The following is a 12,908-nucleotide window of genomic DNA, read 5'->3' on the forward strand; positions in this document are numbered from 1 at the left end:
CAGTACCTATTTTTCATACTAAATTAACGCAGCCTGGTCAGTTCACTTCTAAGACACCAATTCCTTCCCAAACAACTTATTAAAATGACAGGGACAGTATCTGTTGACTTCACTGTTGAGGGGACAAGCACTGATTTGGATTAGCTGTGGCTGTAGCTGCTTATACAAGAACCTGCATTCACAAGATCTCTAAATGTTTTTCAAGTTTGCTGAAAATATCTCAAGTTCTTGGTAACAGCTTTGCAACACTGCAGTTGGGGAACACATCCTCAGTGAGTGCAGAGAAAGGTTTGTGCACTCTTGCAAGTGTATGGGACAGCATGAAAGCAGTACACTAGACAGTAGTAGTCCTGGTTGTAAATTCTGTACTTTGTTGCCACTGCATATAACCAAGAATGTGGTTTTAAATAATTTCTGAATGCTATCTTCATTCTTCTAGCTGGTATGCTTATTCCGTAAATTTTCTGTCAAAGGGGGTTGTGAAGCTTTCTGAGTGGCCATCAAGAGTAAGGCGTTCACGAAGCAATTCTTGCTTTCTTACCAACTCCTCTGTTGCAGCTTCAGGGGCCCAAATCTACAAAATAAAGGTATTTCTAGTTAATTTGGATGCGACTTCTTCAACTGAAGCATTAAGAAGATACTGTTAGCCAAATAGAGCCATGTTTTAGCGCTCCTTTCTATCCTGAGACACAAAAAAAAAAAAAACAGTGTAGCCTCCCAGCAGAAGATACCATAACAATTTGTGTATATATAAGCTGAGCACTCTCTTGTCACTTCCAATCTATAACATGCTATGGGCTTGGATTAGGGATAATGCGGGAAAGAAGATCCAAAACTAATTGTTTAGAATGACTGATTCAGGCCCAAGATCCTTACAGCGGAAAATAGTAATTAGCTGTAGAGTCACTGGTTTGTAGCCTTATTCCCCTGAGACCACTGCAGAAACTAGCATAAATTGAGGTCAGGAAGGTGGTAAACAAACTCCAAACAAAACCTCTTAGTCAGCAACAGTATTCTCTTCCTTTTTAAGGAGAAAAAAGTAAAAAAATTCTGTGATCATCTTCTGTTTCTCAGTTATTTGCGAATGAGTATTAGCAAGTCCCTGATACAAAAATTATACTTCCAGTATTCTAACTCTAGGAAGTAAATATTTAGTGTAAATATTTAGTTCCATAACTGTCACTGACATAAGTAATCATGTCATAACTAATTGAGAAGACAAGTTAGAAGTTGGTGCTGGTCCCATGCACAAAGGCCTTTTATCCTTCAAGTGTAGGAATGTAAAAATCCATACCATTAATGTAGTTGCATTTACATTTTACTGCAGGTCCACTTTAATCCTACCGTAAAATCTGACAATAGCTTGATTTCCATTATGATATAATTATATAAATATATGTATATGTATATAATCCATATACACAAATTATATATAAACTCTTTCATTTACTGTTGGTTTGTGGCAATCTCTCTAGCCTGTGTCACGTCGTCTATAAGCTAGTTGAATTGTGAAGTCATTTAATCAGATTGTTCTGGTTTTTGATCTACAGCAAGATCTGCCTTTAAATTAATGTAAAACCGTGCTCATGTTTTGCTACTGTACATACTTTTCTGGGTTTGAATGAGATGTCATCTTTCTTGGTAGCACCACTTGTTATCAAAGAGTTCAGATAAATAACACTGTCCTTAAGGGAACCTGTTGTCTTTTCAAGAGTGGATTTTTCTACAACTGGCAGAGATATCTGTGAAGGCTGAAAAAGAAGTAGTTATCAGTTATACAAATACACGGTGTTTGGAAGCAAGGCACACATCCTGCATCTTCTGGTGCTTCTTTTGCTATCTATTTACTGCGGGTGTATTTTTCTTAATCTGTTTTTCTTAAAGCTCCTGGTTTTTTTTAATAACCAAAAACTGAGAGAAAACCTTTAAAAGGTAGGGGATTACCCTCCTTCTTGGACATTAAAACATTAATTGCTCTTTAAGACTCCCAAAACAATCACCTAGTACCACTGGTGATCCCATCCTGTGCCAGGTGGTGAATTAAAGAAGCTCCTAAGGTTGTCGTTCTCCTGCCTATGAAAGTCCTATACTGTCCCTGACAAATTCAAAACATTTGTGAAAGGGGGAAACCAACACTTTGGCTACGGGAACATACTCGCTGCACCAGCCGGTCGGGGCTGCCGAAGCACTTCCAACAGCACAGATACAATTGCATTTTCTCTCTATATAGCATCCTGGGTCTGACTAACAAGTACCACTGGTAAATCGGGAAGATCTCATCCACAATCGGACAACCAGGATGTGGTCACAGAGGCTGATGTTAGCTTGGGAACTAGGGCGATGGCAGGGCAATGGTAAGGTACTCAAGAGCCCCAGGGGCGCAGCAGAGGCGTGCAGAAGTACAACAGCCAAACATCAGTGTGGGATTGGAGAAACAGGACGTGGGCCAACAGTAGATAAGAGACAAGATGGGAAAAGAGAAGTCAGCAAGCCTGGTATCGCCTCAGTGAGTTCAATTATCAGAATAAAAAGACCTTTCTACTACTTTGGAGGGCTTCGGCCTTATCCTGTCAAGAAACAGGTGCTCCCTTTAAGAAACAATGGTTACTGATGTTCAGTGTTTACCACATCAGAGCTGGATGGTCATAAACTTCAGAAGGAGAGGGAGAAGAAGAGGAAGTATTTTTCTGCGCCTCGTCAGTGATATAGGACATAATTATTCAGTGAGACTGGGGAAGACAGGAAGTTCATATAATTACCAAGTCAAAATTTCAACTAATGAACAAGCACTAGCACTGGCTTCTGAAAATACTAACTTTCGTAAAACTGCCTGATTTATAGCTTGAGAGACATGGATGGCAAATAAATGAAAGATAGAAGCACTCAACTATTAGTAAATCAAACCTTGTTACCATCTCTCATACCTCTTTTTTCATAGCTTGTACCTCTACAGGCTTTTGTGTAGAAGGTGACTTTGGCTTCACAACTTTTTCTTTCTCTGCTTGTTTTTTTTCTGGTACTTCTGGCAAATTTTCCATTTCATTTTGGAGCAGATCAATTATTCTAGAATCTGCAAATACCTTAGCAATATCAAGAGCATTCTTTCCTGTATTAAAAAAAAAAAAAAAAAAGAAATACCTATATAAGCCATTGAAATTAAGCAGTTCTTATTGCAACTGGAAAATGACACTACAGTCAACTGAATTTAATTAGGTCTCTACTTTATTAACCATTCAGTATGCCAGCAGCATGCCTGGCATTGCTGTGAGAACTGGCAGTCATCAGCACTGCTTGCAGAGATAAGGGCCTGCAGAAATGCCCTTGAAACCAAATATTGCAGAAATTCTTGGAGCGGTTGCTTTGCTCTTAATGTCCCAACATTTGCAGCTTAATATACTGGTCCTGCAGGTTGTAGTTTCGATTTTTGAGAGCTGAGATCATTTAGCACTTGGATATGGCTAGCATAGTACAAGGGTAGGAATGCAGACCAAGTTATTGTAGGTATTTACCTCTTCCAGTACTTGCTCTGTGGCTGGCAAGGAGTGAAGGGAAAGCCCTGTGGTTTAAGTGAGGCTGAACACCTTCAGCGCTTAATAAAGGAAAAACTCTCCTGGACCTTTTGAGATGAGATCCTGTGGCTGTAAAGCAGTTGCAAGACTAAACTGCTGTGTGAATTGGAACTTCACACGGTAGCAGAAATGGAGAATACACATCCCTTCTATAAGCAGTGGCTTGTCTACTGGGCATTTTGGCAAGGAAAGTCTCATTATATAGCAACGTTGCTTCCTACGTTAGAGCAAAGGCTTAAAAAGTGATCAATGTTAACTGTTTAAATTACTTTGAAAATAGAGGAAATACTGAATGAGAGATCTGCTGTGAGAAGGTAACACTTCAGTATCAGTTCAGATTTAGTTTTCCGTTAAGTATTTTTTTCTCAGGAAGTAATATTTACACACTGAGTGGCATTTTTTTTTTTTTAACCAGTGCTGCCTGTGCATAAAAAAAAATAAATGATTTAAATGGGTGGCAGAGTACACACTGGCCACAACTAAAATCTAATTTTCAATCAAATAATATTAATAACTAGATAGAATTTTTTTCATTAAAGCCACTTAAAACTGTATCTATCTTGTGAGGAGCAACAGCCTCCTCAGTCATGTAATTAATCACATTATTTTCTAAATGCATAAAACCCAGGAAATCTGACTACTTGCAAGAGTGATTCCACACTGTAGAAAACTACCTGAACCTAACTCTTACCTTTATCCAGACCCTGATAGCAATCATGAATTCAGAGAACCTAGGTGTTTTAGTAAAATGTGTATACAAGTAAGGAAAAACAGGCCTTTTGGAGGGACATTGATATTTACCATTGCTGTTTGTAATTTGGATGTCAGCACCTGCACTGATTAAAAAATAGACTATATCCAATCTGCAGATCTCAATGGCTCTCATTAGCGGGGTTGCATTGCCTATTGCAGGTGCGTCCACGGCTGCTCCAGCCTTCACCAGCAGTTCAGCAATATCTGGGTGTCCGTTATAGCAAGCGTGATGGAGAGGAGTCCACATGAAATTGTCTGTTGCGTTCACATCAGCCCTACAAAAGAATAAGAGAAGTTGTGGCAGATGAAGCTAGCTATCAGATACAGCAATGCCCACAGCTCCAGGTACAATTACTGTTAACTCCCCACTGCAATGGCATATTCAGTGTAAATAAGTATTTTCACATTGCTCCTGCTACTCTGAAACCATTTTAATATCTGATATACAGCTTGTCATGGGGTAGTAATTGTAAGAGTGTGCCTGGGTGGTGATCATAGCCCCTTCTAGGCCAACACAATGGAGGTTTTCACAGGTACAGAGGAAAACCAGGCATTCAAACAGCTTCCTCCTGTAAAATGCTGCTAGAGTTTGTGCGCCAGCTTCCCTGAGAATGGCAAAAAGCAGATTAAGGAATTGAAAAAAGAATGCTTCTGGGCCAAGAACGGGTGCTTTAAAACATGTGGCAAAATTGCTAACTGTCCAATTTACAAATGAGTTAGAGGTCTGTCTCAGAAAAATCTGAGGATTTAAAATTTTTTCAGCCACTGTGTTGCTGGACTAGTTCTGTTTCTGCTCCCAGGTTAAAGCTGGCATGTTCTGGAGGATGCAAGGACTAGTTTAGGGGAGATATTTGCTATGCGCTGCCTTTGGCTGGAGCTAAGAGGAAAAGCATTATCAACTCTTTAGCAAACGGCTGTCTTGGGAGCTCTTGGGCTGGGGTCATGCAAAAGCAAGGCTTGGGGAACAAGAGCCATGAGAGCCGCTTAATGCTATTAAAAGGGAAGAAATATGGTTCCCCCCTAGCTTTGAAGAAAGCACAGTCCATGACCATGCCCAGATCTGTGATCTCCCGTATGTTCCATGCGTGGGTTCAGAAGAAGTCAAAACCTCATAAAGGGCTTCCCCAGTACTCAAGCAGAGTGCATTATTTTGGACTGTATTTAAGACAGCCTACAGGTTCTGGACCAAATTAAAGCCAGTGTCCCATTTACTCTAGGGACAAAGAGATGATGTCTTCCCCAAAAACGCGGAGGGAGGGTGAATGAAGAAAAATTATGAAGGAAGCTGCTTCTAGGCATAGCTTTTTGCTCTTCAGGTCAGATGGTTAATATTTAATGCTAGATCAAAAGACCAGCTTCATCTGTTCCTGTTTAAATTGTTAATCTTTCTCACAATTCTACCTTTGGTGAGATCTTATCACAGTAAATTCCGACCTACCAGTTTTACCTTTGCTATCTTTCAGTTGCTTAGCCACTTATTCATATGCAGTTTTCATTTCCTTTATTTTTCTCATTAAAATAAGCGGTTCCAGTTATTCCACTTTCTCTCTCAACCCAAACTCCATGCCTGTACTGATACTCTGTCTGTCCCTGAATCCTTTTTGCTAACTTCATTCTATCAGAAACAAACTGATCAAAGGGAACAGGAGCAACACAGCAGTGACTGAAAAATTCTTCACCTGATCAAGCACTGAATTTGCCCTTAGCCCAAATTTAATTTACTTCTGAGTCTTTCTGAACAAGACAGAAGGTAGATACTACCAATTTATGTTTAAACCTCAGCATTTTCTATAGCTCTGGATAAATGTTTTGTTTTCTATTCGATATGGATTTGTGATACTGTACTGAAAAGTTTGTATTGTTAAAAGTATTTGAACTCCCATGCCAATCTGAAAGTATCTGAAAGTCCACACTGCTGAAAGATGCAAAGCTAATCACCGTATTGATAACTTTCCTCTCCATTTTCTGATGGAAAAATTTAAAAATCTCAGAATTGGTACTATTTTTTTAAAACTAAGTTATTACATTTCTATGTCTAACCGTTAAATATGATGAGATGTGACTCCAGTGCTGTCTAGTGAGGCTTGATGAAAGCAGTGGAGATTCATTTGCTAGATTAATTTGCTAACTCTTGCATCCTTATCTTTGGAAGACCTGAATATACAGAGATACACAAGTTTCTATATGCTGCAGGAATGTCAGTGTAATACCAGGGTGTGTAAAGATCCATGTGCTGTTAAATCTTTGCAGGAACTGGAGCAATGACTACAGCCACTTACCCTGAGGAGTTAACATTAAAATAAATTCCAGCTATAGGTAGAGAACAAAGCTAATGTAAATATCTTTGAAAAATGTTCATTTAAGCGCTTATGTGAATGACTGTAGGACTACAGCAGTTTGACCACAAAAAAGAAGAGACTATGCGATTACACAAGTAGGATTGAATCTTTCTTAAATTGCTTTCATTTTTAAGCTATCGTTGAGATTTTTCACAAGTGTGTCTGTAGGCTACAAAACTGCTGAAGCACTTCTAAAGTGAGGAGTGGACTAAATAGCAGCACGCACCTCTGGTGTAAACCCTGCTGCCTCAGCCTGCTGAGACTGCACAAGAAAGCGATTATAAGGCTTATCCCCTTAAACCTTTTGCATGCAGATGCCCTGGCATGTGGAACAGGGAAGTCCAGGATTGTCGTGATGATTTCAGGCAAGTCACTTGAGCCAGATTTCCCCGAAGCCATTTATCTGATTTTGAGAGTTCAGTTTTGATGATACACTGTTTGAGACATGGGTGTGAACTAACTGCAGTTCCAGTAGACTGGATTTGTAGGCACTCTGCATCTGAGCAAAATGCCAACAGCCCAGGGACCAAAAATTTCACACCTGGGGAACTTACCTCTTGGGTGTTTCTATTTCTCTGTTACTAAAATGTGAAATATAATACACTAACCCCCTGTAACTCAGGATCTTATGGAATTAATACTAAACATTACGTAAATAAAAAACAAGCCATAGTCTGTTGCATCCATATATTTACCGGAAATTTATGCTTCTGGAAGCCCTTCCAAAATATCAGTTTAAAAAAAAAAAAAAAAATTCTGAAATGATCTTACCCCTTTTCCAGTAGATACTGCACAACATCTATATTCCCACTTGCACATGCAGCCATCAAAGGTGTTTTGTAATATTTATCTTTTATGTCTACTGGCACACCCTCCTCAAATGCTTTCTGTAGAGACAGAAAGTCTCCTGCTCTGACAAGGTAGTTAATATTCATGTACGTTTTCCTTGGTTCATCTATATACCAGGCACGGTCATCGTGCACGGGATGGGCAGATGGGTGGTCTTGGTTAAAATGGCAGCCATCAGCAAAGTCCTGGATAGCCTCGACCATGTACATGGGGAGGCCGTCTTCCCTACACGGACACGCGCTCTTCGGAACAACACAAATTGGCACGGGGATGGCGATGCCTCTCTTGCCTCTTCGTTTCTTCCCTTTCTTCCCTTTGGGTCCAAAGGACGTTATAAGACAGCTTTTCTGCAAGTATTTAGAGCCTTTAAAGAATTCTTCTATTTTGATTCCCTCGGGGTGAGATCTTTCATGAATTTCAGCAATAGTTTGTATTTGTTCGACATCTACAAAGGCACACTGCTTCTGAATAACTGATATAAAATCATCTTTAGCTACTGTCCCATCTCCTTGGTCGACGGCCTCAAACGCCTTGCGGAGGGCAGCCTGGTGCTCTAAGGACCAGTCGTACAGCCTCAGTGCCCAGCGGGGGTTGTCCTCCTTAGCCTCAGCCTTGGACTGCTTTTTAAAGGTATTTTCAATTTTACGCAATTCTGCTACTGCTGCTTTAAAACCACCTTCCTTGGCAACGGCTCTGGGGGTTTTTGATAGTAAGTTTGTCCATGTAGGATCACAGCCTAAAAAGAGGGACATAATTTTGCTGATAATGCAGTGGAATTCCTAATTACATAATATAAGAGACTTGTAATACACATGCAACTAATTGCCATAGGTCTACAATTTTATACTGTCTTAACTAGAAATAGTGATAGTAGATGGAACCACATCATTGATCCCAAGCTGGAAGGTTAGCCACGTGTCCATATTTGTTTCCCAAAGGGAGATTCATTGGGCAACCCATGCTCTACTTGTCTGTCCACTCATGAATATGTATAGAAAGGCAAATGTTCGGTGTAAACTTTACAGTTTTACTTGAAGTGGTGAACAAGGCTAAGAAGAAACAAACTACGAGTAAAATATCGCTCAATGTTTTGTACCCCAGCCTTGCAGTTTGGCAATGGATCACTGGTTAAATGTTTGAATCACAAGAACAGAACACGGGATTTTGCATGGTCCTCTTGAACCAAAGCTTGAAGTGCTATGACCATCTGATTAAGTTAGAAAATGATCACAGATGCTTTGGAGTATGTTTCAATACCCATGGGCATGAAGTTTTCCCCATGACTACACAGAGATCTTTTTTAAAATGATCAGCAAACCAAAAATTTATTTTCTACTGGAAATTTCAATGCAATACACCTAAAAAAAACCCTAAAACTGGAAAGCACTTAATACAGTCCCATTCTAAGTTATACAAACCCATGATGCTTCTGCTGCTTTCTTTGAGAAACTTTTTCTCAGCGATAGGAGTAGAAATAAATCATAATAGCCTATGTTAGGCAGTTCTTAATGAGAATTACATTTGCCACATGATATCCAAGGGTCAAATCCTTCATAGATGCCCAAATGAAATCTTTACTTCAGCACAGAAATACATGTGATAGTTGCAAAGTAACTTATTTTTAATGTACCTCTTTGTCCTATAAACTTGCAGCAATTTGCAAATCCTCCCTCTGCAGCGTAATGAAGCGGTGTGTTACCATTCATAGCAATCAGGCCCAAGTCTCCATTATAGGCTGAAATAATCCTCAGAATCTAGAAAAACAAAGACAGTTCCACCAAAAATTTTGTCTGTTTCTTAAGATGGGGAAGTGTGAGAATGATTTACAAATCAATGCAGTATCATATACTCCCTGTTGATATAGCAACCTTCTCTCCCATGCCCAGCTGGTTGATGTGCACATAACGTTCATGTTTTCCATAGTACTGTGCTTACTTAACTGAGGAGACAGAAACCTTGTTCAGTTGTAGACATCAAGGACAATCTTCATTCCTGCCAGCCTACTGCAGGCCACTGTCTTAAAGTAACTGACATTGCATGCACAATCAAAACTGCACAGTTTTATATACTTTGAAGATGATATGGGGAATAAGGAAGAAGATGTTTACCTGCAGCTATTTGCATTTGCCCTGCTTATAAGGGTAATGTTTCATCCACATTACATAGCTGTGACATGCTACACTTTGAGAGAAACAAGCTCTCCAATGGAGCTGTTCACACCAGACAGCTACACTAGCACACGCACTCAGCGGTACCTTGGTAAAAAAGGCTCTGCAATTATGGGAGAGATTCTATCACTGCTGAATTCCCTTTGATACTTCAGAATAAGCTGCTTTTGATTACTGATTATAATGCTTTGATCAGATGAGGTACTGGACTCAAAAGAAAAACCCCAAATGAAAACGCCCAACCCCCCAAAAAACAACAGAAAACCACCCCAGGTTTGGCTTTGCAGCAATCCTTTAGCAGCACAAATTATGATACCTCGAAAAAGCCTCCTCTGGCTGCGAAATGTGCAGCACTGTGTCTCTCAAGGTCAAATAGGTTAACATCTACTCCTCTCTCAAGTAGAGCACGCACCAGCTCGAGAACACCTTCTCTTGCAGCTTCCATTAAGGCTGTGCGACCCGTTGCCTACAAGGAAGCCAGAAAACAATACAGAATTTGTTTCATGTGCCAATTCATGTTGGAAAAATATGATCTGATTTTTGCAAGGTGGCCTAAAACTGAAGGTCTCCTTTTAGGTATTATTGAAAAGAGGAGACGAGTCTAATAGTTTCAAAGATACTTGTAGGTAAACTTTAAGAATCTCGTCATAATGCTGCTAAAATATGTGTAGTCAAATCCCAGTGACTCAAGTACATTAGTAACTTGAGTCCCTTGAATAGTCCCCATGAAAATCAATTCCTTAGTTAAGGAAATCTTTATTCTGTGTGCATACCCTCATTTACGTTTACAAAATTTAACACAAAATACCACTTCTATAGTGAGAGAGCATAAGGAGCTGTAGCTGGAGGAGTGCTATGGTGAAGGTAGAGCAATTGGGGAATTTCACTGTTGTTCTGTCTGACAGGAAAAGTTCACTTTCCAAACATTAGTGCTGTCCCTTTCTCTAGTTAACAGTGTATGTTTGCGATTAGTAGTACCTCTTTGTAATGGCTGACTTTGGAAGATCTGGTGACCTTCCCAAGAACAGAGCACACCTGAGATCAGAGATCACCTGCTATTACATACTGGCCCACAGCAACACTTAGAATATCCAACTTGCCACTCTGCGGAGGGGCAAAGAGAGCAGTGAGCTGTGGATATTGCCCCACGGAACCATAATTTCTTCCCTGACATCTGTCTTTCTCTGGGCCCAGCAAATCATTCCCAGTACGTGCCCAGGTATATGCCCATCATATTTTAACAAAAATGTGGGTTTCTCATATTGCAGGTACACTGAATGCAGGTACAGATGAAGCAGGTATGTGCATGGGAGGATGGGATAAGGATGTCCAAACATTGGCCTTGCTATTGCTACAAGCTAGGAAGGATACTGCAAAAGCCATGGGTAGCTTTAAGGGAAAGCGTGAGCTCCTTGATTTGATCAAGAGCACAGAGCTTCACTCCTTCAGGTCTTTGTTAAGTTAAGGAAGTAAACAACTAATTAACTAAAGCATACAAAAGAGAGAAAAGAGTTTCTTATGCCTCATCCCTGCCTTGATTCCCCATCAGATTTTTCATGCTGGACTCATGTTTTAGTGTACATTATTTCAACCCCAAAAACCTTAGGGCACATCCAGGCAAAGTACAAATCAGCATTGCCTCACTGAAGTACAGTGAACTGCAATTCCTAAGAGCTGGCCCAGTTACATTTTGGTTTTGTAAAATATTTGTACTCTAATCCACAAAAATCTAAATAAGGATATGTGGTTCAAGCAGAAGGCTTAAATCCTTGTTCCTGCAAGAAAGGGCAATACAGAAGAAGGCAATAGGTGTGGCCACAGAGTTAAGCACTCGTCACTGTCTTGTGATTTTTATGTGAGGATTTGAGGTCATATATTCTAGTCTTCTGGTAACTATTCTATACTCCTGTATACACATTCTTAGTTACAGAAAAATTCATACTGGGTCTCTTGCATTGGGATTTGCGCCTCTTTCCAAGAAATTCAGACATATTTCTTTAATATCATGAGCTTGCTCACACGCTTGTAGAAATACAGGCTTCTCATCAGTAGTACAGTTGTTAACATCTGCACCATAATCCAAGGCAATTTGCATACAGCGGTAATGCCGTTTTGTAGGTAAAATGCAGTAAAACAAAACACCTGCAAAGAAAAACAGCAGGGATTATGGTGCAGTACTAAATTATTAGCAAGGTTACTGAGGCTGTAAGGTCCAGAGCTGAACGGACAAACTATTTCAGTAGAGATCCATTAAATTCTCTTAGGGTATATGTATGCAAAAAAAGACTTCTGGTTTAGGGGCTTTGAACTTACTTGGGGAGTACATCAGAATTCAACAGGTGACAGGTCATGGGAGGAACATGATTCTCCATAGCAAGTTATCTTTCAGCTATGTACTGGAGAGACCTATGATTTAAAGGCCTAGACTGTTCAGAGGGAATTATTTTCATTTCCATCAAAGCTCTTATGGCAAATAGCTTCTGTTGAGCTGTAAGAATTACCCTCAGCCACACTTCCCGCTCTACAGATTGGACACAACACACATAGCAGTATGTAACACAGTAAGGGGCCATATTACCCTATTTCTGGTCTGATAAGGTTCCCTTTTACTTACCTTTCCCCTCCTTATCCACAGCAGTCATGTCTGCTTTAGCTTTTGCTAATAAATCCAAAATCAACTCATGGCCTAGCTCAGCTGCCCTCATTGCTGGAGTACGTCCCATTTTGTCCTGGACATCTGGATGAGCTCCTTGTTCCAGCAAGAAGCTGCACATGTCAGTGTCATTCTTAATGCAGGCCAAATGAAGGGCACTGTATCCTTCCGCAGGCTCTGTGAAATTCAGGAGATTTGGGAACCCCTTCTGGACTAGCTTTTCTATTTGCTTCTTGTCTTTCTGGTGAACGCACTGAAGAAGTTTGTAGATCTGCAAGTTTAGAAGTCTGTTATCTACTGGTAACATCCTGGAATAAGAAAAAATGGCTTCTTTCAAGGAAGTAATTTCTGCATGGGGAGAGAAGAAAACATGTAAGCTCAGAGATGAGATTAAAATTGCATGCGAGGAAGAACAGGAATCAAACCATGTTCAAGGTATGAAAATATCCACTTTAACTTGACAGAGCACTAAGCTTTGAATGAATATATCTCATTTAGTATATACAGCATATATAAAGACTATATAAACACATGTAGAACCTTGCAAAATTGTTCCTTCTAGTCTTCAAACTGTTCT

The 12,908-nt window shown here is 39.9% G+C and overlaps 1 protein-coding gene across 1 annotated transcript; it reads right to left on the bottom strand.

The window, feature by feature from the left end:
* Positions 1 to 87: 87 nt before the first annotated feature.
* ANKEF1 (ankyrin repeat and EF-hand domain containing 1) lies at positions 88 to 12,650 on the bottom strand. Its single transcript, XM_032989215.2, has 9 exons — positions 12,293 to 12,650; positions 11,621 to 11,820; positions 9,995 to 10,144; positions 9,141 to 9,264; positions 7,433 to 8,246; positions 4,371 to 4,597; positions 2,925 to 3,106; positions 1,608 to 1,751; positions 88 to 574 (listed from the first exon to the last, which is right to left on the bottom strand). Exons 1-9 carry the CDS (start codon positions 12,636 to 12,638, stop codon positions 449 to 451), a joined length of 2,313 nt encoding a protein of 770 aa, XP_032845106.2. The 5' UTR covers positions 12,639 to 12,650; the 3' UTR covers positions 88 to 448.
* Between the last annotated feature and the right edge of the window lie 258 nt (positions 12,651 to 12,908).

This window comes from Tyto alba, unplaced genomic scaffold (genome assembly GCF_018691265.1).
Source record: "Tyto alba isolate M040663 unplaced genomic scaffold, T.alba_DEE_v4.0 Super-Scaffold_16, whole genome shotgun sequence".
Classification (NCBI taxonomy): domain Eukaryota; kingdom Metazoa; phylum Chordata; class Aves; order Strigiformes; family Tytonidae; genus Tyto; species Tyto alba.

Bases quoted from the DNA above. Each gene is read 5' to 3' on its own strand.
- ANKEF1 (XM_032989215.2), bottom strand. From the start codon at position 12,638: ATGTTACCAGTAGATAACAGACTTCTAAACTTGCAGATCTACAAACTT. The intron at 10,145-11,620 runs GTATGAATTTTT...GCTTCCTTGTAG, and splicing joins ATCCCAATGCAAGAGACCCA to GCAACGGGTCGCACAGCCTT. The intron at 8,247-9,140 runs GTACATTAAAAA...CCCTCTTTTTAG, and splicing joins CAAGTTTATAGGACAAAGAG to GCTGTGATCCTACATGGACA.